Genomic DNA, 25,932 nt, shown 5'->3' with positions numbered 1-25,932 from the left:
GTTGGGCAATATTTGGTGTAAATGTGTAAATATCTTCTGCTCTTGTAAAAAAGATTAAATGCTCTTTTTAAAGTGTTTTTCATCTAAAGCGGCAGATGTAAGACAGCCCAGTCCCAGCTGACATAGGTTGGGGTACATCCTGGACTGATCATCAGTCTATAACAGGGCAGACATATAGAAGTGGTCAAGGCATGCATGCTCACACCTATAGGCAATTTAGAGTGTGTACTGTGCATGTCTTTGGACTGTGGGAGGAAGCTGAGGAACCCAGAAAAAGCCCACACGGGCACAGGGAGAACATACAAACTCCACCTGGGAGGCCCCAGGCTTGGGAATCGTACCTGCACCTGAACCTGACTGACAATCCGGCACAGCTTATCAGACACAGCTACATCTTTCTCTTCTTCTTTCTTTATCAATTTGCATCTTTTCAGATTTAGATATTGGCTCATCAGAGTAGTAGTAGTAGTAGTAGTTGTAAGTTTATCTACAGAACTTAACATGTGACAGCCTCCATGGTCTATTGATAAACTAATTGCGTATATCGTCATCTGGAATGGGTTCAGCTCAAACCCTGTTTGTTTTAACATTAAGCTGTTGGAGGATAATTTTGATCCCAGTCAAATCTTTAATTCTTAGTAAACTTGATTCAGTAGATGAAAAGGCAATTGTACCATGCTACAGGTTGAGTAGTCCAAGACCAGTCCTGCCATGGAGTACGTTCTTAAAAACATACGTGTTGGTACATACTGTCAAGTGAAACTGAGACTTGAGACATGAATCAAATGACATTCTTTGGTTAATTTTTAAATGGCATTGCTGGGTGAGTTAGAATATGAGGACATTAACCTCCATGAAAGTCAAGACATTGTTTTATAGCACACATAAATGATTTAATAAAACTCTATCCAGTTTAGGTCATGTAAGGGTGAGTCATTTTAATGTGGCAAAGTAAATGGATAAACAGTGGCATTACGAGAATTTTATGAGCTGTCAAATCGATGCCACCAAGAACTGCTGTAACTGTAAGGCCATCCCTGTCTTGTTGATAATTTCACATTATAGGCTACTTTCATTCTTAATAGCTTAATTGAAGTGCATCACAAAAAATAAAGACATGTGGCCTATTTCCCATCTCTATGAGGAAATTATTTGTTAATAGTCATCAATAAAGGAAAAAAAACAGATCATACTAACTAACAGTATTAAGTGTTATGTTTATCAAGTGAAGCTTCATGCAAGTTAATCACAGTACAGTCCTCACTGCAGGCGGCCCCAGGTCGAATCCTGCATCGAGCAGACCTTGCACCCCATTTCCTAACTCTCTCGACTGTGCTATCAATTAAAGCCATTAAAAAGCCCCAAAAATATACTTAAAAAAAAAAAAAAACTCTCCTGTCCATTAAAGGCAAAACGCCCCCCAAAAATATACTTACAACTTTGATAATGGAAGGGCTGCTCATCAGCCAGCCATAGGTGATGACAGTCTTTTGTCATCAATGAACACATTACTGCTGGAGTTGGAACAGATCACAGTGTCATGTTTTTCTATTGCTTTTTTTTAACCAATGCTATACAGTTGCTGCCTCTGACCTTGAGACCTCAAGATGATTTTAAAAAGGCAAAAGTTTGGCAGAAAAATACTGTGATCAGCTGTTCATGTTGAATGATCAGCAGTTTTATAAAATAAGGCTTGTGATTTCTAGCAAATAAAAGGTTACTTTCGATAACTCTTGGCATGAAAAGTGCTGCAACTGCTCCCTGCTAAACCATATAAACCAAGCCTGAGATAAGAGGAAGTTGCCCTTACCCAGACACAGTCTGTTCAAAGTTATGCTCTTGCTTGCAAATGTGACAGTAAAACTCAGAATGAAAGCGCAGTGTCACAATGAAACTCAGAGCCTACGTTTTGCAAGAAATCCCACTGCATAAAATTAAGTGTGCAATGATGCTTGAGGCTCCAAACACTCATCAGCATGTCCTTCCCTGTGTTAAGTGCGTGCTTGGATCAATGCATGATAGGCACTGGAAAGTAGGTTTAGGTGCAGGGAGGGGCATTTTGTGCATTAGATTTGATCTTTAGATGATTTCTCAAAGTGCCATTGTGCATGTTGTGAATCCTTCAAGCAGTGTGTGCAGTGCCCATACTCACTTCCACGAGGTCATCCACTGCTCATTGGTCCAGATCACAGAGACCTGATTTTTTGAGCCAACACGCCTCAGCTCACCATGAATCCCAGCAACAGTTAGAACTTGCAAGGGCCTTCAAACACCTTCAGGGTCAGCACTCAACCTCTCACAGCTATTCATTGTCTCCTTTACTACCGTAGACCTGTTCGGCCAAGTAGAAAGCCGGTGAAAGTTGGACAGTACACCCTACCCTTTCTTAGCAAGAGGATATTAAGAGGATCAAAACACGCCCACAAAGCAGTTGACATGCTCGAGGCAAGCATGGTAAGAGTGAAGAAGAGCGGAGATCTATGGCAATGGCCTTCATTGTACCACTCTTGACAACCAACAATATGCTCCAGCTATAGAGACTCAGTTGTGTTTCACTACCCACTACCCCATTTTAGGGAGCAACCTGTGGCAATCAATTAAGATATAGAATAGATGTTCCATGAAGTCCATAATTTTTCCAGTGATCACCCCCAATACAATCCCTATGGTGACATCTCCATCCAGAGAAGCTACCAGACATTTATTAACGGCGTGTCATCCCTTCCGAAACCAAGTAACCCTCCCACCTTTGCCATGTAGAGCTATATGCTCCACCATGATGAGCAAAGGTCTGTGTTAATCCAGCCCGGCAACTGCTTGTTCATTGTGGACAGGAAGCCAGACTATTGGTGCACCAATTTAGAGAACTGCTTCTGACATCCCGTGGTTTTGAAATAAGACAGTGTGTGTGATGTTGCCTGAGTGGTTGACAACTATCATGTAGAGACGAAGAGTCATAGAATGCAAATGGTGGAACTCAAGTGTCCCAATAGTGGAAGGACCATGCCCTTGGACCACCCTGCTATTGGCCAGACACCCTTCAGTAGCAGCACAATCCACCTCCCCCTCCAAAATGGCTCTGTATGCAATGCCATTTGGATTATTGTAGGTCTATGATCCTGTAGCATGCATACTTTTCTTTTGATCAGCAGTAACTGCAATGAAGTATTCCTTTGTGTTGACCAGATCCTCTGTCACAAACACATCTGCAGATCAGTTCTGGGCTCACTTAAAAAAAAAGAGAGAAACTATGGGAGAATGTTTCTGACTGATGACTTTTAACATTATCTAAATACTAGTAGTTATATGCAGCTAGGAATTACTGTACAGAACATTTTGTTTGTTTTTGTAAAGTAAAAATACAACATGCAACGAAGTAGACACAGTAAGTAAATATTTGAGAAAATTCAGATGATGCATTTTCTTTGTGTTCTGCTTTCACAACCTCACTAGCAATGGCTGGAAGTAGACTTTGATAGGGAAGCATCTGATAAGAAGTGTTTGCTGATTTATATTAACATGAACAGTTTTGGTAGGGACTTTGCTTCATGTCAAACAAATTTGCTGATGACTGCATGTGAATGAACATGGCCCTAAGCTCTGGAGATGAGTTGGGCAATATTTGGTTTAGTTGTAAGTCTGCCAAAGGGAGTTGCAGAGCGTTTGCCAGATGTTTTCCATGAGTGCAGGATAAGACTTGCTAAGTTTTACTTAATTTTTTCTTTTCTTTTCCATCCATGTAAAATAAAGTGTTTTTGACAATGGTAAGACACAAACACATCTGAGTATGTTCAAATGTTCAGGTTACTCCATTATTTTTTCCATCTAAATACCAAAAACATTGGACAAAACATTGAAGAAGTGTGTACGTCAAGTCACTACTGACAATGTTCATAATGTTTACTGAGCTGAGAACATTGCTGCACAAACACACACATGCCAAGTGAAGGCAACTAACCTTTGACAAATATATTCCTACAACTTGGAATAGTATGATGTGATTTTTAAACAGACCAGAGCAAAGTGGCTTAAATAAATGCACAACTGTAGCTGATGGACATAATTGGGCTTTTGTAGTCAGAATAAAAGTACAGAGTCTAGAAAGGCAACAATAAGATATTTATGGACATTATTATGACCTTGTGATTTTTGAAAAAACACAAGGTCATAATAATGTCCAAAAAAAATCTTCTTTCAGATGACAACATTTTTGTACAAATTCTACCACATTTATTAATGTGGTTAAAACAAAATAAATTGGGCATATCCCAAAGCAGAATCTAAAGTATATTGAGGCATATTTTACTGTGGTAAAGTCCAGGACCTGAAACAAGAAAACTGCCAGTGGAATGCATGGCATTTTGATATTTACTCTCTATAATTAAATGAGTTTGAGCTGCTGCCATCAGGCAGAAGATACAGGGCTCTTAAAGCAAAAACAAATAGATTAAAGAATAGTTTTTACGCAAGAGCCGTTGCTGCCCTAAATGCCTAAGTCAGTGTGCAATATATATGGTGTGTTTATGTGTGTGGATAATTTTTTTTTAGAGTTTTTAATTTATTGTCTATTGCTGCTGTGTTTATACGTTTGGACCTGGGATTGCGACCAATTTCGTTGTGCTTGTGCAATGACAACAATAAAGTCTATCTATCTAAATCCATTGTCACACCAATTTAATTAAATTTAATCTGTCTTTATTATCTTTATTATATAAGGGGGCAATACTGCCTACAACAAAAGAAGGGGGTAACTCATTTTTTGTCAAAAATGAGATTTTGTCATTTTTGGGACATTAAAGGTCTGCTACATCATGTGGATAAATATCTTGACTCAAAGTTATCTTAGTCAGGATATATTTATGGGTGGCTTTCACTAACTCCCCAAAACTGCGGTGAAACAACAAGAGAACACCGTAACACAAGTTACCTTATTCTGACAAAAAATACTTTAAACTCATTTTCCTCAGAACTGCACTCTGATGAGTTACCACCACTTTCTTTTGTTGTAGGGCAAAATTGTCTATGCAATAGTGGTCAACACTTACACAAAACCCAAGTCAACACACATACAGAATAAAAGCAGCACACTGAAACATGTTACGATAATTAAATAAATAAATACTCATTAGGAGGAGGGCTATCGCCACAGGAATAAAATCGTTTTTATGGCGACTAGTCTCACCAGAACCTACAGTGAGAAGGTTGCAATCACAATTCATCGAGTGTAGAATGTTTTATCTGTTCCAGTTTTCATTGTAGCCTACCATTGAGGAACAAGTAAACATCCTAAAAGGAAGTCAGCCTCTTGAGTGTTTTCTGGGTAGCCTGCATTGTGGACACAAAACACAAAAATAGGCACACAGTCTACAAGTTCCATCAAAGATCACCTTATTGTAATGCTTGTATTGCATTTAGACACCTCATTGGGAAATAGGACAGCAAATCTTACAAATTAATTAAATTAAAATAATTAGAATAAATATTTTATTTATAACAGAAGCCTATTTTGTGTCCTGCAGTTCCTCTTGTCAAGTGAGTAGAATATATATGCAAATGTTAGCTCAAGCTTAATCAGTAAATGAAAAGTATTGAGGTAAATCTGTTAGGTTTCACTTTATTGGTTTCCGTTTGTTTGTAGGAGTGGCTCATGCAGCAAACTAGGATAACTGTCCATATAAAGGGAAACTTGGGGAGGACTGGAAATAATCAGGGCAGGGCGATCTTAGAAAAGACTTTAGTATGAGGAACTGGATAAGAAATACTGTGAGGCGAATAAGGTGTAGAGGACAAAGCAGCCAGAAATCATTGACAAACTTTCTTCTTTACCTCCCTGTCTCGGTATGGTTTACTTTCAAGTTTAACACTAGAACCGCCAACACTCCAAGTACTCCTAGAACCACCAAGAGGTCATTTTGACCTCCATTCATTCTAATGCAAAAATGCATTTATATAGCCATATACATTTTTGCATTAGAATGAATGGAGGTCAAAATGACCTCTTGGTGGTTCTAGGAGTACTTGGAGTGTTGGCGGTTCTAGTGTTAAACTAGCAGCCAGACACACAGTTCAAAAGACGTTATAGTAATGCTTCACATTCATATACACACACACATACTTTACAAAAAATAACAACAGTCATTGCTAGGCAACCAATATAGACGACTCATTCATTTTCTATTTTTCGAACAGTGTGTCCTATATAAAAATTTTCAAAATGAATTCATGTCCATTTCTCATGAGAGCAAGGGACTGTCATTGTTATGTTCAATGTTTATATTATGAGTAATGTTCATTTGTTATCTGTTTGACAACTGTTTGACAGCTTTTTAATATCTGAACTCGTGTTGTGTTGTGGGATGAGGTCAAAATGACTAACTAACTAAATAACTAACTGTCTAACTAACTAACTGACAAACTGAGTGACTAAAAGTACATTATTTAGCCCAGATTGCAATGATTGGAAAAATAGAAAATGTTCGAAAAATAGAAAAATAAAGAGTTGTCTATATTGGTTGCCGAGCAACGAATATTGTTTTTTTTTTTTAAATGAGTCATTTCAGCCCATGTTTTGTTTGGTCCTCTGCTGCCATCCTCAAGAATGTTGTAACAATAACTACAGCAAGCTGGCTGAAACCGGTCTTCATGAAAAAAATGCCACGTAGCAATGTCTCAGCTCCACACATCCCCCCCTTTGCCTATTTTTGCTTTTCGGAGTACAGCAGATTGGCAAGGCGGCAAAAGCAGAGCAGCCGACTCTCTTCAAATTTGCACTTCAGAAACTCATATATCATATACATATATATTGTGCTATACTGTATGAGCACGTATCCCCCCAAAGGTGCCTGTCCGGAGCGAGTGGACCTATCGGCACATGATGAGTGGCCCACAAGCCAGTTCCGACTTCCATATGCTGTGGATGAACTCACTAGCATTCATTCTCGGCCTGAACCGGCCAAAAAAAGAAAAAACAACACAGATGTGCTTTATATAAAATAAATAAATAAATAAAATGAAGAAAGAAAGAAAGAAAGAAAGAAAGAAAGAAAGAAAGAAAGAAAGAAAGAAAGAAAGAAAGAAAGAAAAAAAGAAAGAAAGAAAGAAAGAAAGAAAAAAAGAAAAAAGGAAGCCCGAAGCCCGAGTCATTTGGGTTGGTCGGACCAGCCCCGTATTTCCACATGTGGGAAATTTATTTTCTCGGTCATGGATTTGGTGTGAATGAATATTCATCAAGGGTGTTCCTGACCTTATATAGGCACCATATGGGTGGGGTAAAGCGCTTCCTCATGTGCACCAACTTTAGAATTGATTGTGATTTATAAATGGAAACAGGCGTAGGATGTGCGTGCACACTCTGTTATAAATCTTAAGTTTTTTCTCCGTACACCACCTGTAGTGATCTTTCCTACGCACAGTTTTATAAATGAGGCCCCTGATCCCAAATTTCTCACGGGATTGTGGCGTGCGCAGACTTTTTGAAGGGCAGGGGCGAAAGGAAAAAAAAGGGCACATACAGCGGGCCTCGCCACTGAAGAGGGCACTTTAGAACGCGTTTTGGCTCCCAAAAGGGGACTTTTGCACAACTGAGCAACGAGGGGGGGCAATCGCCCCCCTGCCCCCTCCCTCTGTGCACACCACTGTTATTGTAACAGATATTTGTGGGGATTCACAATGAAAAGTGACACCATTGAAATTGTTGAAATTATATTATTTGGTGGATGAAATATCTGAATTAAAACTAAAAAGATTCATGGTTGATAGCAGATAAATGTATGATTAAATGTAAACCACCATTAACTTCATTAAAGCAGAAGTAAGTGATATATTTGTGTTAATATAAGTCTTAAATAGTTATATCTTCCGACAGCAATCACTTACATAGAGTGTTTGGTCTGAAACACGGGTCTGTCAGTCCCTCTGCTCTGCTCTGAGCCGAGGAGAAAACATTTATCGTATCCTACAGTTTTTATCCAATGAGGAGAGAGAACGGCATGCAGGGCTGTGTGTGCAGCCAAGGAACGCTGTGAATGTGGCGACGTAGGGACGAGGACTGTTATGGTGCGTTCAAGGAAACTCGTATTTTTCCGACCGTGAAGTGGTACCAGTTCGATCTGGTACGAGTTCACCGGTCGGAAGTTACGAGTGACTGTTATAGTGACTTTCACCGGTAAAACAGGTCGGAAAAACGCGAGTGGGTTGCCTGAAACGCTACAAAGTCGTAAGTTGTGACTTGAAGCTGTAATTTACGATTTCAAAAGCCTGCCTGGAACGCAGCATTAGCGAAAACGACCGGACCACTTACTTCTGCTTTAACATAACAGTGTAAGGATGCCAATCCTCATTATACTGAGCTTCATTAGAGCTTCATATAGCATATAGCATGTAGCAACTACAAATAGCTCAAGTTGAAAAAAAAAAAAAATCCTCCAGCTTCAAACATGTCAGAGTGAAACAATTTAACACTTTATTAGACAATGAGTGAAATTTCTTTTCCCCCAAATAAGTGACAATTTGTTACATCTTAGGTTCTGAATGAAACCTCTACAAACATTGCATAAGTCTATTACTAAAAAAACAACAACATAAATACACTCTGAATAAAAAATTACTCAATATACATGTTTGTAGAGTTTTGGTACAACCAATAACATCACAAGAACAAACATTTGCAAAGTCATGGTTCTACAGATAAGGAACTTTAAATGTTAGTATAAAAGAGAGGTAGCCTTAAATAAGACATTCGATGACAAAAAGCTTCTATATTACATTCAAAGTTTGGTTAAATGGTCATGGAAAAACAGTAAGGGTTGTGCGACACTGCATATGCCTTCTGGTGAGAAGACATGCATGCATGCAAATTATTGTTTAAAGTTCAGTTAGGCTACTGCTCTGTATGATGTTTCAGGTATCAGGAGAAAAAAAACAGGAATTTGGTATAGTTTGCATAGCTTTGTATTAACTGTCTTATTTACCTGCTGCTTTGGCTCTCAGCTGCTTCTTAATATAGTAGCCAACCAGTATCTGAGGACGTTGTTGGTAAGTGTGAAGAACTTCATGGGAGCTTCTCAACTGATCCCCCTTCAGCCGATCCAGTAACGTCACACATACCACTGCCGCTTTACACAACAAAAAATGGATGATAGAAATTGAACAAAGTTTGAAGACAAAATTCTCGATCTTATGACACTGAAAAAGAGCCAGTTCTAACTAGGGATGGGTACCGATACTCTGTACCATAATGGAACCAGTGCTGACGTAAATGGTAGTAACCAGACCGAAAAATAATAATAATTCTGTGCTTAATTTCAGTGCCACTGAATTTTTTAATTAGACCTATCGCCCGGTAAGCTCTATTACTGTGCCGAGATGTGTTGTCACATCGGTTTTTGTGTGAGAGAGCTGCCAATATCAGCAGAGTTAGTTTTTTTTCCTAATTGCCTGTTTATTCCGCTGCGGCGGTGCACCTTGTGTTTTCACAGTATGCACAACTTTTCACTTCACAAAATGCCTTAAAGGGATAGTTCAACATTTTGGCAAATTGGCCCATTGCCATAATTGCTATAGTCATAGCAGTAGGTTCATTACCTTTAATTGTCGGTGTAAGCTATTTTCAGTACGGCGGAGCGCAGCAGCTGGCTGCTCAGAGCTACGCTATGGAGGCTAACGGAATTTCTTGGTTTCCCTCATTAAACTCATCAAATACAAAATCCCAAAACTCCACAGCGCTTTTGTAGACAAGTTGTGACCTGCACAACCACCACGCTATGAGATAATGACGGAACGATACGAAACGGAGCCGTTTTCGAGGTAAATACATACAAAACCGCTGATGCGCGTTGCGTTCAGGGACAGTTTTTCAGCAAGCAGTCTCCGTATTTACCCTGTATTTACCTCGAAAACGGCTCCGTTTCGTATCGTTCCGTCATTATCTCATAGCGTGGTGGTTGTGCAGCTCACAACTTGTCTACAAAAGCGCTGTGGAGTTTTGGGATGTTGAATTTGATGAGTTTAATGAGGGAAACCAAGAAATTCCTTTAGCCTCCATAGCGTAGCTCTGAGCAGCCAGCTGCTGCGCTCCGCCGTACTGAAAATAGCTTACACCTACAATTAAAGGTAACGAACCTACTGCTATGACTATAGCGATTATGGCAATGGGCCAATTTGCCAAAATGTTGAACTATCCCTTTAAAGGTGTACAGAAATGGCCGTATGTCCTGTTTGTCGCACCGAGTTGTCACGAGTTGCCGCACGAGTTTACCCGAGTAAGGAAAACGAATTTGATTGGTCATTATTGAGCGGGCGGGATATTCAAAGCTTGGGGCGAGCCCGAGATCCGTGTGTGTGTGCGTGTCTCAGACGTTTGATTGACGGATGACGGGTTAGGGTTAGGGTTAGGGGGTCCAATATCAGTGGCTGGTGAATCGTGAGCAGGCCGACGTATAATCCATGCACCTGCATTATCCAATGCGGAAAAAAAATACCACACTTTCATCCCGGATTTAATCAAAAATAGAATTTTGCACAAAGTTTGGCCTACATCGTCTGATAGATGAGTTATTGCACTAATTTTATGACCCAGAGTGGGCTCAAATTCAATTTTCTTTTCTGTACAGCTTTAAAAATGAAAAGGCACCGTTATTGGACAAAGTTTGTATGTTTTCTATTCTTTAAGCACCAGTTCAGGCACCATATCAAAAGTAGCGGTTTGGCACCGGTACTGGATAAAACCTAAACGATGCCCATCCCTACTTCTAACAAAATGCTGATATTGCACCTTTCTTACCTCGTAGACCACTGAGTTTGCACATAGCAGCAAAAGCTGATGATTCCATTTCAATATTATGGACCCCTGCTTCTTTGGCTTTAGTGAGATAGTCCTGTTTATCCTTCTCAGTGTATGAGCAGAAAGCACCATCCAGACGGGCTTGCCCTGGGAGATCACATAGAGAGATAAGCAAGAGGATTGCAACTGACGCACATTACACATGAATTGGCAACTCAAAGCAGCAGAACAACATACCTTCATAGAAATCAAGCGTACACATGGTGTTGCCTATCACTGTCTCAAAATGGTTCAATTCTTTGCTGCATTGCAACAGCTCCTCTGCCAGACTTTCGTCCAGATCAGTATTGCGCACCACAGTCCTCCCCAGGATCACCTGTTCAAACTTGGGCAGGAACGTGGCATCCACAGACTGTTTCGTAACAACAACAGTGCCAGGGTCAAGCCCTATAAACCAAAAGTGAAATGTAAGATACACAATATCTAGACTAAAAGTACAGAAAGCATTAATTAAAAAGGAATCTCTCATATGTTCTTGGAGCGATAAAGACCATATTAAGACTATTAAAGGGATACCTTAAATTGTGGGTGTAAGCTGTTTTTATTTATTCTGTTCATTTTGAAATTAAACACAACCAAACCTTATTAAAATATAAAGTTTGGTATATATGAGAAAGGGTGTCATACTTTATAATAAAAGTGAAAACAAAAATATCAGAAAACTGGAGAAATTAGTCATAATAGTAACAATTTACACAAAGTCCCCTCCCTTTATTTACAAGAAGGCGTTGTGGGCGGCACTTGCCTGAGCTGTTAAAGAATTTGGACTCCCTCTTCTGGTCAAACAAAATGTGTCTTTATGGACAAGAACTCAACTGTCTGATGACATTGGTACAGTATGGGCATCTACATTATGTGAATGACACAAGTAATTTGTAACAGCTGTTTACAGATTGTTTAGTTTAGTTGTTTAGTTTTACATACACTAAGCTGACCATGCCATGAAAATGAAGAACACCATCATCACCATCAAACCACCATCCCAACCTTGAAACAAGGGGCAGCATACATTTATTGTGGTGCTTTGCTGCAAAAGAGACTGGTGCACTTCAAAAACAGAGGGCATTATGAAAGTGGGAAATGTTGTGGGTATTACAGTAACCTCTTCAGACATTAGCCAGAAAGTCAAATCTGAGTCACATAGCCTACTGTATTACCCCTTTCCCACTGGCCAAAAAACCCGTTTAAACCCGCTAACAACTGGCTTTTGGTGGCAGTGGGAAAGGCGCACCGACCCGCATCAAATGACTCGGCAAGCGACGCGGGTTAAAATCGGCTTCAATCGGCTCGGCTCCGATCGGCTTGCAGTGGGAACGCCAGACCCGGGTCAACCCGCTAATTTACGTGATGACGTTGAGCGTTACGTGACGCCACGTCATCACGCCGGTCGTGTCTCATATCATGTACCAAAACAAAGCTCTGCTCTCATTCGAGACTGGGATCAAAAGATCAAACAACACTGACCAAAAACGTTTGAAAAAAAAAAGAAGCGACAGTCTATTTAACTGACGTGTTGTGCCAGACTCGCTGTCCTCCGCGGTCCTGGTGCTCCACAGGTCAGCCAGACGCCTCGTCTGCCTCAGCGGATGGAGCTCATGGCATGACACTGTGTTTTATGCACCGTGGATGAGAGCGGGGTGACTGGTTTATGCTTTATGCTCTGTCGGATCCCCCAGCGGGGGGTCAGACTCCAGACTAGCGGGTCGACCCGCGTTTAAAAAACCCGCGTCGACCCGCTAATTATAGTGGGAAAACGGCTTATGTGTCTTCGAAAATGGACAATGACCCTAAACATATTTTCAAAGGTGTGGCAAAACGGTTTAAGGACGACAAGGACAAGGTAATGGATTGGCCATATCAAAGCCCGGACTATAATCTAATTGAATATTTGTGTGCAGGACTGTAAATATGTGTATGAGCAAGGAGGCCAGGAAACTTGACCTGCTCTGTCAGGTGAAATGGGTCGAGATTCAAGAAGCTAGTGGAAGGCTACCAGAGACACAGTATGAATGTAATAAAAGAAAAAAAGCTTGAAATAAGTAATTCTCTCTACTATTATTATGACATTTCAAACTCTTAAAATTAAATAGTAATCCTAACTCACCTTCATTAATTAAGGTTAAATGTAAAGAGTAGTGCAGAACAGAGTTTAAATGTATTTGATCAAAGTGTATATAAACTTCTGACTTCAATTGTATGATTTGATCATGGTACCAATGTGTAATTGGATGTAATATGGGGCACTTATATGACAAAAAATGTGTATCCAAATAATTAGCTTACCAATTCCACCTGAGGTCCCAATACGTATAATTGTAACATCTGTGCAACGTGCATGATGGAGGAGTTTTATTAGCTCATGCAACATTATGGCAATGGAAGGAATGCCCATGCCATGCTGAAAATAAAGAAAACAGTTGTTTTTAATTGAAAGGACATAGAGATTTGCCTCATACAGTATTTGTTTTGTATCAGTGTATAGGTGTTTTGTTTTTTATAAAATATCATAAAATTACCTTGACATTTTTAATCATACTTACACTGACAGACAGTACAGGGCCAACTTTGTACATGGCATAGCGATCCGTTCCAGCACAGATGTTTGGGTAGTCCGCTTTGGGGTCTTCCATGCTTAACTCAGCAGCAATGTACTCAGTGAATGACTTCATTCTCCAGGGACTTCCTCCAACACACACAAACTAAGAGAAAACACAAGAGAGAAATATAAATATTTGCTATTGATTATGAAGGTGATTTGCTTCCACAAATAAAAATAAAATTCATTACCTTGACATCACCAAACATAGCTGGTAGGTTGTGAGTTCCTGTTCCAAGACTGAAATGGTAGAGGATGTCATCTTTAAGGGCATCCAGGTGTGGGTTGTGCACACAAACAGGGCTTTAAAGGACAGAAAAAATAGATCTTTAAGGGTCAGACTGGGTTAAGGTCCACTCGTTCGCTGGAGAAATCAGAGATCTGCAGGACTAAGATCAGACTCAAATGTTACAAGAAGTCGTTGTGGACAGCATTTGCCTGAACTGTTGAAGAATTTGGACTCCCTCTTGTGGTCAAACCAAGAAAATGTGTCTTTATGGACAAGAACTCAGCAATCAGATTACATTGATAGGGGCATCTATGATATGAATGACACAAGTAACAACTGTTTACAGATTGTTTAGTTTTACATAAGATGACCATGCCATGAATATGAAAAACACCACCATCACTATCAAACCACCATCCCAACCTTGAAACAAGGTGAAACATGAAATTTGTTATGGTGATTTGCTGCAACAGAGACTGGTGCACTTCAGAAAATAGATGGGATTATGAGAGTGGGAAATGTTGTGGGTATATTAAAGGAACCTCTCCAGACATTAGCCAGAAAGTCAAATCTGAGACACAGTGTGACTTCGAAATGGACAATGATCAAAACCCGGACTACAATCCAATTGAAAATTTGTGTGCAGGACTGTAAGGCCAGGAAACCTGACCAGTTCTGTCAGGTGAAATGGGTCGAGATTCAAGAAGCTGGTTGGAGGGCAACCAGAGACACAGTGGGCTATAATACTTTACTCTTCTTTCTGACTTGTTTCACTGCAGAAAAGAAGCTGCATCACTCTCTCCACCAAGTATGTATCTTTATTATTATTTTTTAATTAAAACATGTTTAATATTTGGTTCCCAGGAAAGCACATGGTCCTTTAGCTGCTCTTGTTATAGAATTATTTTTATTGCCTGCTAGGGTGGAGTATTGTTCAGAATATTATTGGTTAGTTCTTTTGCTTGTTTACTCAATCAATCAGTAACTTTGCCAAAGCAATGATAACAGGTTTAAAGTTTTGAGTCGTTTATTGTAATTAATTAGCCTAAGTGTGTAAATTTCGAAAGGTGTAAACTCCCTTAGAGTGCAATAGCCTACTTAAAAATACTTTTGTTGTTGTTGATTAGCCTACTAGGCCACTATGTCTAGGAACTCAGTTCATGATCATGAGGAAGTGACTGTGAGGAGGTTATAGTTGGGTGAATACGAACTGAACATCTGTAAAGCTCTTCACTCTTTGCCTCGTTGATAGTGACTTCTTACGTGACCTGCTGTGAGTGCAACCTAAAGCTAATTGCTATGGCACCGTGGGAGCAAACACATTACATAACGTAGAAACGTGACTTAACCGTGCGTGTGTGTGTGCGCGTCGTAAGTGCGCTCTGGCACGTAACGATAAGTCTACATCTAGCCTACCAGAAAACATTACAAATATAGGCCAGTAGCTACATGGATTCTGGAGTAGCCTATAGTCTATAATGTAACTTCTCACCTGCTGCATGACACGTCTGCCTTGTCGTCCTTTGAATCCATCTTCCTGAAACCAGCTGTGTCCGAACAAAATCTGATTCATTCACCAGGAGCAAAACCCACGACCGACACCTGGACGCATCAACAAGCTGAGGTGTACGCTTAGAGATAAAAGAAGTGAGGAATTAGTCTCAACTAAAGCTCTAATTAGCACAATTAAGTCATATTTTCCACATGTGAACACCTCAGCATATCATTAGACATCGCAACACATTGCACTTTGCCGGACACAGGAAGGGGAAGGGAGACAATTGTCGCTGTCCTCACCCTGGAGATAAACCAAAGGGACAGTAAAAGTCTATCATAGCTACAAACAACAGGCAGACACTCACCTTTGGTACGTTGCCGCCAGAGAACCGTTTCCCCTGCTAATCACAAATTAATTTCGCCCGGTGGTCATCGTCGACACCGTAGCGCGAGGATCCAGCCCACGATGATGTGACGTACAGTGCGTCACAAGCGTCACAGCTGGCCCAGTACGGGATGCAGGGTGTAGCCGAGTCTGCCTCGGTCACGAGCAAAGGTGAAGAAATAGTAGGTGTGCAATTCCCACGCTAACTGAAGTGATGTCCACAGCGGAAACCACATTGTGTTGAATCTAACTGATTCCAGCCCAACTTCAGTAGTACGGTTGCTGTTGTTTTTTTTAATCGCAGCAGGGTATCACAGTTATGTGACAATTAACATTACCTGTTGGACCCATGCATGCAAGAACAAAACAAAGCAAAAACGTAGCCTACAACCAGAGACAAAACAACCACAATGAGGGGCAACCCCACCACAAAAGACACAAACAACCACCACTAAGAGACTCACAACCAGCACAAAAAGACAAAATGTCTGAAAATAGACAAAAAAACAACAACCATACAGATAACTAAAATGAACACAGGGACACAATAACTAACAATTCAGAATGCTGGTTCTATGGTTCCCAAAAGGGGCCCAGGGAAGGGGCTAGCAGTACTCCCAAGCAAAAAGGAAGCATAATATTTTATCTCATTTTAATCTATAAGTAAAATAACAACAGAGTGTATTTGGTCATGGGTTTTAAATATTTTTTGTAATAAAAACATGTAAAAGCTGGGACAAACTTTTTCCAAGTCTGAGATCCAAATATTCATCAGTTTGGGGGCCTTTTGTGTCCATTGTCCATTTTTGTATGAATGATCCCAAATAAGATGCATAAGATTGATAGACGGATTAACCAATTTAAAATAAAATTGCTGGCCTCAGTCCTGACATGTCTGTTATGATCTGTTCACATCCTACCTTGTCTCCTGTCTCCCATGACTGCCTTCAGTTGTATTACTGTCAAGAGCAGGCAAGCCAAAACATTCAAAACCTTTGTAAATGAAATGAAATGCCTTCTAAGGACTTATCATGAGGGACACCTGAATTATAATGTTCCTGACTGGATACCACCTCGCCACTTTTCTTTCCAGAGTAAGCCCCTGTGCCCCATAGGTAAATTCAAGTGTTTTTGTAAAAATGGTGTAGGCCTACAAGACTAGTGTAATCACCTTAAATCAATTGTTACAAATCTGTTTGCTTAGTCTTGAGTGCTTTCAATATATCACAGTACAATGTTTGTTCTATTAATATTTATATCATATCCCATTCGCTCAATTCTGAAAAGGTGAATAGAAAAATAAACACTGATTTATAGTCACAATGTTATGTAAGATGTATAAAAAAAGGTAGAAAATGTTTAATTGGTTTCATTGGTTCATCTAAAAATTAGAACAGAAGCACCAATATTATCATCCATTTATTAATGTGATTGCTGAAGGCGAAAGTAGATCGGCCTGATGATGCAAAACCAAATATTCACCCTCATTTTAACTTCTGTTTTAGCACTAATCCAAGGGAAAACCTTGTTCTTTGCGAAAAGCTCCCCTGTGTTCACTAGAAACTCCCTGATTTTGTTATCTATTCGATGTTGAAGGAGTGAAATAGCTCCCAGCTGAGTTATACACCACAAAACCAAACACAATCGGCTGGAAGGTGATGCAGAGTTGGGTGACACTTTTCTGTTGCTGTTTTTTTTTTACGACTACATTGCCTTTAATATTACGCACAGTCCTTCAGTGCATTGCAAATGTTCCTTATTGCTGCTTATGTCTGAATTACATGCGAGAAATAAAACATCAATACACCATACTGTTGAGTCAAACTGTCCTTTATGAGAAGAAATTAACATGTTTGGTAGGCATGCTAAATCACAATGCTGATGTAACCCATGTTAATACAACTGATGACAAACACAATTTTGTTCACTGTCACTTTAAAAAGAGTTTGTTTTATGATTCCAGTATAATGATTAATGATGAATTTGCATAAAAGAGCAAGTTTTCCCCATATTTTCTTGGAAAGTAGCCATGAATATCTTATGGTTAGAACATTCAACACAATATAAATATTTCACCATAACCAAAATCCTACACAGCAGAAAATAAGCAAAAATGCAACACTCATACTCAAGCAAACAGTGTTTAGTATTATGCCCGTGCAACTTCACTTCAAATAGCTATCAAATAATAAACATGCAATATAAATGTCACAAGTTAAATAAAATTCAACAAGAAAAGCAAAAAATGAAAAAACAAACACTCTTTGAGGTAAACAGTGAACACCTGTGCAAATTTCTTAAGGTGAGTGAAGTCCTACTGCCGCCCTGAAAGTAGAAAAAATATTGATAAGTTATGTTGTTTTTTTATGCCTGAGACTTTATAACAGGCCAGGGATAATAAGCTCAGCAGTTTTCAAAAAATGATCTGCATTCAACTGAGTGCAGATCACTATTTGAATTATAACCAAGGTTGTGTAATGTGCTACTGTATAAAGATTAAACTTACATCTCATCTTTACCATCACCGCTTTCATGAAGCCTTAGGTCCCCAGGATCTCTCTGTTAAACAAAAAAAACAGCCCAGTTATAACTTTTTGACCAGTTTAGTGAAGAAATGTTTGGAGATTAATAAAGTAATTTGTATTTGTATCTTCGTAAACCTGTGTGTGTGGAGAGCCAACTTACTGCCTCGGTTAAGACTATGGGGTGCTCAGGCAAGAATTCTGGCTTCTTCTTGGCCTCAGGACAACTTGCCAACCCGATTAAAAAGTCGCGTGTGTATGATATTCTGCCTGCAAACATAGATATATCACATATAGAATACATACATCTTTAAAAAAAATAAAAATCAACATTATAAAAGTACAAAGCAAAAAGTAGGCACTCTGACAGCACAGGGGGCCACTGTCACAAGCCGTACTCCTCCCTAGACCTCCCTACTTGAAGTTACATTAGCATTACAATATTCTCCTTAAATACATTTCATCTTACCTTCGTTATGTTTTTGGAGGTTGACAATCTTGTAGAACTGCTCAATGGTAATGTCTGTCTGTCAAGCACAAGATTAAAAAATTGGAAACAACAACTTGCATTGTCTGTTTTCACATGTTACAGATAACTGACAAATTGACAAAATGATCAATAATGAACAGTTTGTTGTCTTGAGGATTTCTTACCTCTTGATCCACTTCTTCCATCATTGCCTGTGCACATGTAGAAGCACTTATCTTGGGATCTAAATGAAGTGAAAAAACATTCATCTGAGCAGTCCTTTAATAATAACTTACACAATGGAAAAAACTGTGATCTTACACGTTTGACCAACTCCTGCAAGATTACTTACCCATGTCAATGTGGAGGCAGCGACGCAGGGGTCTTGCAGGTTCCAGATGTTTTTGGAGGACTCTTCTCCTTGACACCTCCATCTCTGGTGTCATTAAGGTTCAGATATGTTTTAAGGCTACTACACTCTACAAGATTCATGACATTTTTACTAGGTAGTGCTGTATTAATACAGGCAGACAGATTACTGATGTTTCAAGGTGTCATTATTGTGCTTTCCAATTTGTGTTTTGCGTACAATTTGGGATTCTGTAATGCGTTTAAAAGTTCAAAAAAGTTCAAATACAGATAAAAAGTTAATAAAATATTATAGGCCCCAACTGGTCTTTCCCTGTTCATGGTACTGGTTGATATGCATAAAAATCAAGTGTTGTTATATTTCTTGGCCAGATCATAACTATCCTGCACAACTGATAATAGGATAAAGTTTCTGTTTTTTGAAAATATAAATAAATACAATTCTAACAATAACCATTGGCAGTTTGTGATGGCCTCCTGAATGTATCATAACAGCTAACGTAGGCAATTGTGGATTAGGCTATATAGATTACTGAAAGGACTTAACTCGGTCGTATAATGTTGTCTGACAGTTATCCCACGACATATAACTTAATATTAATTCGTAACGTATGAACACTAGTCGTGAGAATTATTATTCTTTTTCTTTCTAAAAATCTCTCCACCTAAACTGGAGTGGAAGCAGATTCGGGAAAACAGGTGGAAAATTCCTGTTGCCCATTGTAACGTATTCATGGCAGACATCTGTGTGAACCGTAGGCTGCATGTTAACGACAGAGCGGCTACCATGAGTTAGCGTTTGTGTTAAAACGTTTACAATTCCCTGCTCAACTCACTAAACCGTCGTGATTGTGTATTGATATTTTCCACTGGTTAATTTTTAAACAGTGCCACCGCTACAAAATCACAGCCCACTAGCTAACGTGCACTGATGGCAAATGCAACTTCATGATGATGCAGAAGTTTGAACAGTTTCGAGACGGTCAGTCTAGCGATAAAACAGATCCGATAACTCTTTTTGACCAGTTCAGGGATTCTCGTCCTTGTCGTTTTACTTTGAAAAAATAAAAATTAAACATAAAATGATTAATTATTCACCTGTGGTTCTACCAAATTCCTGCAGCGTGGTTATCTGTCTGCTTACCTCACCGGTGTCATGCTAGTCAAGTCGATGCCAAACCATAACTTCCGGTACATCACTTTCAAAATAAAATCTTCTTCTTTTTTTCTCCGCCGAATGCAGGATCATGTCGATTTCATCGTATTTCAATAATGGCTTACAAATAAGTAGACAATTTAAGTGTGGATATAATTAATTCTGTTAAATCTGGCTTATGTGGCTATCTTACCATTAAAAAGCACAATTTTTTTTACATGTATTTTTTTCCAATATATTTATGACATTGTGAAGGGTGGTTTCTGACTCAAGTTCAATTTGCCTTTTTGAAAATACTAAATTGATGTTTTCATTATCCTCCTATGCACTAACAAGGTTTTTTTTTTTTTTAACAAAATGATGAGGGTATGTATCATAGGCAGCCAAAATTATTCCTGCGTAGTTTATTTTGTACTTGTTCCATTTAAATTTAGGTACTAAGATCTTTCCCAAAATTGATCACGTTTGTGTGTTTGTGTTAAAAAACAACCTTCTTTATGATAAGGTAAAATGTGTGTATTGTGTCCTGCACTGAACTTTAAAGTCAAATTCCTTTTCCTAAGGAATCCAAGATGATGATTTACTTGCTGCTGTAAAAAAAAAATGTTTAGACTAGAGGGTGCAACACTAAACACAGATACATTCCTACCGTGGAAACTTTTCCTCTCAGTGATTTTTTTCTTAAGTACGGTAATGCTCTGACTGAAAACTGAACTGCAGTTTTATAAAATGCAAATACTGTACATCCAAACTTAAAATTCAGTAACAACACAGAAATCACTTTATTTACAGATTCATGTCATTGAGCAACATTTGTTTGCAACAGAACTGTGAAGACTGTGTGGCGAAAAAAAAAAGGACAAAAATCCATTAGCTACAACTCACAAATTGAAAATTTTAAATTCTGTGTTTCAAGATGATATTAAACAAAAAAAAACTTTCAATGAGAAAACCATAACTCAAGTATCTCACCTTAAGATTAGCACTGTACAGAAATCCCATGTTTAAATCAGCAGGCTAGACTGCCTGATCAAAAAAACAAAATGCAGTTAGAAAAATAAACATCAGTAAATTACATTACTCAGTGAACCCATGGCACATTAATCAAAAAGAGAAACAGACAATTGCTTGTCTTACATCAGCATTGTGTACTTTTCCAAACCATGCTGTTAGAGCATGTTGGCGGCACGGGGCACAATGTTGCTCTCAAACAAACATTAGCTTTATTTTTCTTGGACCGATGGGTCTTCCACTCAGTTCCCCTACTGCTGTCAAGGCCTCCTGACGAGACTCGAATACCACAGTCGCAGAGCCTTTAGGTTTTCCACTCTGGTCATACAGCAGTGAGACAGACCCAGGGATAATGCGATATCCGTAGCAGAAGTCATAGATTTCCTCGCTTTTGATTTGGAATGGCAAGTTTGTTAACTTTACACAAGTAGGACCGTCAAAGTGCTGCTGCTGGACAAAGTCACCACGAACACCATTACCCCTCTCCCGTGGAACACCAGGACCCATCTCATAGGGTTCATAATCACGGCCTCCATGGACTGGAGTCTGTCCACGCGGCATCCTGAAGTCAGAGTACTCAGCGTCACCAGGGCGATAGGATGCCTCACTGCTCCTGCCTGAGTACAACTCCTCTCGTGGCAGCGGCTCTAGCTCAGCTGGCTCTTGTGCCATTGGTAGGTCAGCACTGCTCATCAACTGCTGCATCTGAGATCGTGAAATGCAGTTCAGTATGAGTTCTGACCCAAGAAACCTCCGTCCATTGAGAGAGAGTGCCCTCATAGCTTCCGCCTCAGACTGGAATAGAATCAAAGCCTTTCCCATTCCAGTACCCTTCTGGTTCAGCATCAAGAACACCTTGTCCTCGTTGATATTAAACCCACTGAAGAAGTCCATGATCTCAACTTTCCTCACATCAAATGGCAGATTGCGCACAGAAACACACACTTTCTCAGAGTCATTAAGGTCACTGGGGTAAAATGGAGACCTGTCCTGAAATCTGTCACTGGGATACGACGGAGGTCTTTCCTGAAATCTTTCACTGGGGTATGATGGAGGCCTCTCCTGAATCCTTTCAGTCTCTCCAGAAGGTCTGACATCCATACTCTGAGACTCCAGAAGCGTGATCATGCTCTCTCTTGAGATTGGACGAATAGAAACCAAGCGATTTAAAAAATATATTTTTTCATCACTCAAGGCCTCACAGTAGTCACGCTGATTCTTGAACAACACAAACGTAGATCTAGTTTTTTTTCCATCACTGCCAATCAAGTGCAGGATCTGGTCATCCTCAAGCTTTGCACGGTGGAAACGCTTTTTTATGTCTTCTTTTTCAACAGCATAGGATAAATTGTCCATTATTACACAGTACTCGTTGTCAGAAGACGGAATGGGCCTCTGGGCCAAAGGTGATGGTGACCTTGCGCGATATTGAGGATTCCTCTGACTGCGAAGAGGTGATCTGTCCCGTTCAAAGGTGTTGTCCCTGTTGACAACCGTTGGTAACCTACCGGTAGCCCGATGCCAATCATGTACAGTTGTCTGGGAAATCTCTATATATCTTGACCCGATGTATTCCCTATCCCTTTTCAGGCCTTCGTGTGCATCCTGTCTTGTTGCAAATTTGACAAGACCTCTACCATTGCTTACTCCACGGTCAGTTTTCAGTAAGACTATGTCATCAATAAGTAAGCCACTGAAAAAATCACGTATTTCCATTTCTGTCACAGAGAAGGGCAATCCTTTTAGAAACACACATAGAAAGTCATCACCATTGTTTAATGCCCTCTGTTGCTGGGGGGGAGGGGTTTGACCCGATCTACTACCCGATCTCCTGCCCACTTCAGGGCCCAGAGATTTTTTAGCACGCCTTGCGTTCTCCTCAGCTCGCCTCCTTTGATCCAGCTCTGCATTTTTTGCACTTCTCTCAAGCACGATCTGCATCTCTGCTTTACTACTGAGTATCAGTGACACAGGTGAATCCTTAATGTAACCTCCCGATCGTGTCATGGCTCTCCTTGCATCTTCATCCGAAGCAAAGATAATGAAAGCTTCATCTCGCTCCCCACCAATTATGTGAACCCCTCCATCTGGGATTTTGAGGCCGGTGAAGAACTTGCGAATGTCCTCAGAACCTGCTGTGATTCTCAGTCCCTGTAAACGGATGACGACTGCCATGCTGACGAACATATGACAGCACCTGCAGACAGAAGGGTATAAAATATCATTATTGCCAAAAGAGCCTCTCTAGCTCAGCGTCATTTTCCTGGTACTCCAATATGACACTACTGAATTTGTATACCAACGTGAGGGAAAGGACCTCAGGCACAAGATAACACCATTTCTGTCAATGTCCACAAAAACTACCTTAAGAGAGACAAGGTCACTAAAAGATTGGTGGAGTTAACTACAACATTTCCAACAGGCTCCACAGGCCATGACACACCATATCAACTCATAGCTTCCGCACTTTGTATTAAAATGGCAGCCAGATTCATTTAAAAAATACAGGCGAATAAAACCCCCTTAACGACGCAACTTCATCATTATCAAGATGAAAACACTGTTTGCATAGCATGAAAAGTACAGTCCAATTCTGATCTACATAATTAAAAACCAGTCCACAGACATTGTGGCAGCTGTCTACCACAATTATTTACCTTTTTTTTTAAACAATAGATCAGTTTATTTTTTGCAACTATACCAATAATCAACAGTACTATGTACTTGCGCAGAAAAGGAAATACACATGTAACACAACTAAACCTTCTAACCCACCACTCGACTATTCTAATCAATCACAGTTAATACAATACGCTTGTAAATATGCGCCTTTCAAATCGAACATTTCAAAGGCCACCACTTTGATTAAACACAGCTTCTAAGGTTATAGCTTTAACATCCCAGAAAGCAACAATCCACAGAGCACTCCACGCAACAATAATTTTGTCTCAAAATCCTGCATGCAAGTGTTGCCCATGACATTAGTGGTTAAAATTTTTCATGTTTACCACCAGGTATTTCCATGTATTCATCGAACGATGTGGTCAAGACACCACTTGAAAAAGTATGTCTCCAACGCATTTGAAGAAGTTTTTGGTACAGTCTTCACGATCCACAATAAATTCAGTCTTGAAATGCAGACTTTGTAGGCAGCAGTCCTTTAACTAAAAGCTGCCAAGTATCACGGACAATATCACCGCTATGCCATAATACATACACACCGTTTGCATTAGCTGCATCAGCTATGATCCGAAGCAGCACCACATCTGTTTTGGCGGGCAAAAACACACTGTTGTGGATAATATAGTTTGGCAATCTATCCTGCTGATATCTGTTGTCTGCTCCAGAGATCGGCATCCTGGTTTATCCATAAACAGCAGTGTCCCCTTTCCTTGGCTCTTCCTCGTCTGTCCACTCGCCTCATCACCATCGATACACCAATGCAACTGATAGAGTTCAACACTTGTTCTGTAACAAGTGTGACTGTCCTCCGAGACAACAACGGTCATGTTAGATAATTGAGTATTCCCTGTTCAGTTCCCAAAATTAACTTATATAAATGCAATCCCATTTTACAGCTGAATGGCAAAGACAACATAGTTTTAACCTTCACTTCAACACTGAATGCACCACATGAAAGAAATTCACCAAACACATGCAATATTATCACTATTACACTACATTCATTGTGATATGGCTAGCATCTTAGTTCTACATATCTGAACCAAAACCTGGAAGTCTTCTAAAAAAAAATAATAATAATAATACCATGTTTCATTATGGCTTAAGTATAGCCACCAGATAAACTGTGCTTTTTCTGAGCATGTGTCATTGAAAACTCATAGCAGCTAACGTTAGCCAACTTAGCCGTCTGTCAACCAATACAAGTTTAATACATCTTCTAAAAAAACACACACACACCAAATAATCCAAGCAATTGCCGAATAATAAATCAACTGCGTTGACAACTAACTGTGACTTCCGTGGTTATCCATTTGAGTAATCCACCGGGCGCGACAAATTTACGGAAGAACCCCTGACTCCTGTTTAGCAAACCACAAGAAGCTACACACCACACACAAACCACAAGAAATAATACACTTGTAGTCATAATATCAACGGCATTTCATGACCAAGTCGCGACGCTATTGTTACACTGGTAAAAACAGAAATGCGCGACCTCTTCCGGCGCACATACACACAAATCCCACAATATGTCGAGTTAGGCTAATGTTAGCCGTGTAACGTTAGCCAGCTAGGCCTCGCGGCCCCTCGTTAGCGGACACGGTCGTTATAGATATTTATAAACGCCACAGTATAGATGTCTAACCAACGGTAAACTTACACAATTGACAACCAAATACTCTCGTGTAAAATCGAAATAAGACGAGATAAATGGATTTTGTGCGACGCTTCTCGGCCACCCGGTCTCTGTACCGCCTGGTTTCTGCTGATGGCTGTCGGCAAACCAACGTGTCACAGGCCCGCGAGACTCGTGTTGTTAGATGATGGCGCCGCCTACAGTTCCGGAGGGTCCTGGGTATGATGCATAGATGTTGCACTGCTGCAAGTGCCTGTTTTCAGCATGGTTCAACGGTTCTTAGCGACATTTGATAACACTTTAATAGATGGAGCTTGTTTTAAAAAGACACGCACTGTTGCGACCCCCCTTTTCCCTATGTGTTTGTATAGTATGAGACGATTACAGTCACAGTTGTGCGGGGTAGGCTGGTTGCTGTCACAGACATTTGGAATTTCCTCCAATAAGTGCTGCTGTAAGGCCCGTCTAAATTCTCATTCCTCATACAATAAAAGCAGGGAAGCATAACAGTCCCAAATACATTGTACAGAAACCTCA

The 25,932-nt window shown here is 39.9% G+C and overlaps 3 protein-coding genes across 6 annotated transcripts; all 3 read right to left on the bottom strand.

Annotated features, from left to right (window-relative positions):
• Window positions 1–8,438: 8,438 nt before the first annotated feature.
• Window positions 8,439–15,629, bottom strand: LOC146972181 (uridine phosphorylase 1-like). 2 transcript variants are annotated; one of them, XM_085802114.1, is made up of 8 exons: window positions 15,528–15,629; window positions 15,158–15,296; window positions 13,628–13,739; window positions 13,381–13,539; window positions 13,124–13,238; window positions 11,018–11,227; window positions 10,781–10,927; window positions 8,439–9,113 (listed from the first exon to the last, which is right to left on the bottom strand). In XM_085802114.1, exons 2-8 carry the CDS (start codon window positions 15,196–15,198, stop codon window positions 8,962–8,964), a joined length of 936 nt encoding a protein of 311 aa, XP_085658240.1. In that variant the 5' UTR covers window positions 15,199–15,296; window positions 15,528–15,629; the 3' UTR covers window positions 8,439–8,961. The 2 variants fall into 2 exon arrangements, with proteins under 2 accessions (XP_085658240.1, XP_085658241.1); XM_085802115.1 differs by having other exon boundaries at window positions 15,158–15,212.
• A 1,732-nt stretch (window positions 15,630–17,361) lies between these two features.
• gra (granulito) lies at window positions 17,362–25,442 on the bottom strand. Of its 3 annotated transcripts, none has more exons than XM_085802110.1 (7): window positions 25,420–25,442; window positions 18,891–18,974; window positions 18,724–18,782; window positions 18,539–18,596; window positions 18,233–18,339; window positions 18,054–18,106; window positions 17,362–17,872 (listed from the first exon to the last, which is right to left on the bottom strand). In XM_085802110.1, exons 2-7 carry the CDS (start codon window positions 18,970–18,972, stop codon window positions 17,845–17,847), a joined length of 387 nt encoding a protein of 128 aa, XP_085658236.1. In that variant the 5' UTR covers window positions 18,973–18,974; window positions 25,420–25,442; the 3' UTR covers window positions 17,362–17,844. The 3 variants fall into 3 exon arrangements, with proteins under 3 accessions (XP_085658236.1, XP_085658234.1, XP_085658235.1); XM_085802108.1 differs by lacking the exon at window positions 25,420–25,442 and adding an exon at window positions 20,006–20,114; XM_085802109.1 differs by lacking the exon at window positions 25,420–25,442 and adding an exon at window positions 20,052–20,083 and having other exon boundaries at window positions 18,891–18,972.
• rbm12bb (RNA binding motif protein 12Bb) lies at window positions 20,824–25,542 on the bottom strand. The gene is made up of 2 exons (XM_085802107.1): window positions 25,420–25,542; window positions 20,824–23,271 (listed from the first exon to the last, which is right to left on the bottom strand). Exon 2 carries the CDS (start codon window positions 23,259–23,261, stop codon window positions 21,270–21,272), a length of 1,992 nt encoding a protein of 663 aa, XP_085658233.1. The 5' UTR covers window positions 23,262–23,271; window positions 25,420–25,542; the 3' UTR covers window positions 20,824–21,269.
• Between the last annotated feature and the right edge of the window lie 390 nt (window positions 25,543–25,932).

Source organism: Trachurus japonicus, chromosome 16 (genome assembly GCF_045865225.1).
Source record: "Trachurus japonicus isolate A0001 chromosome 16, Traja_1.0".
Taxonomy (NCBI): Eukaryota; Metazoa; Chordata; class Actinopteri; order Carangiformes; family Carangidae; genus Trachurus; species Trachurus japonicus.
This window is presented reverse-complemented; position numbering and strand designations above follow the sequence as displayed.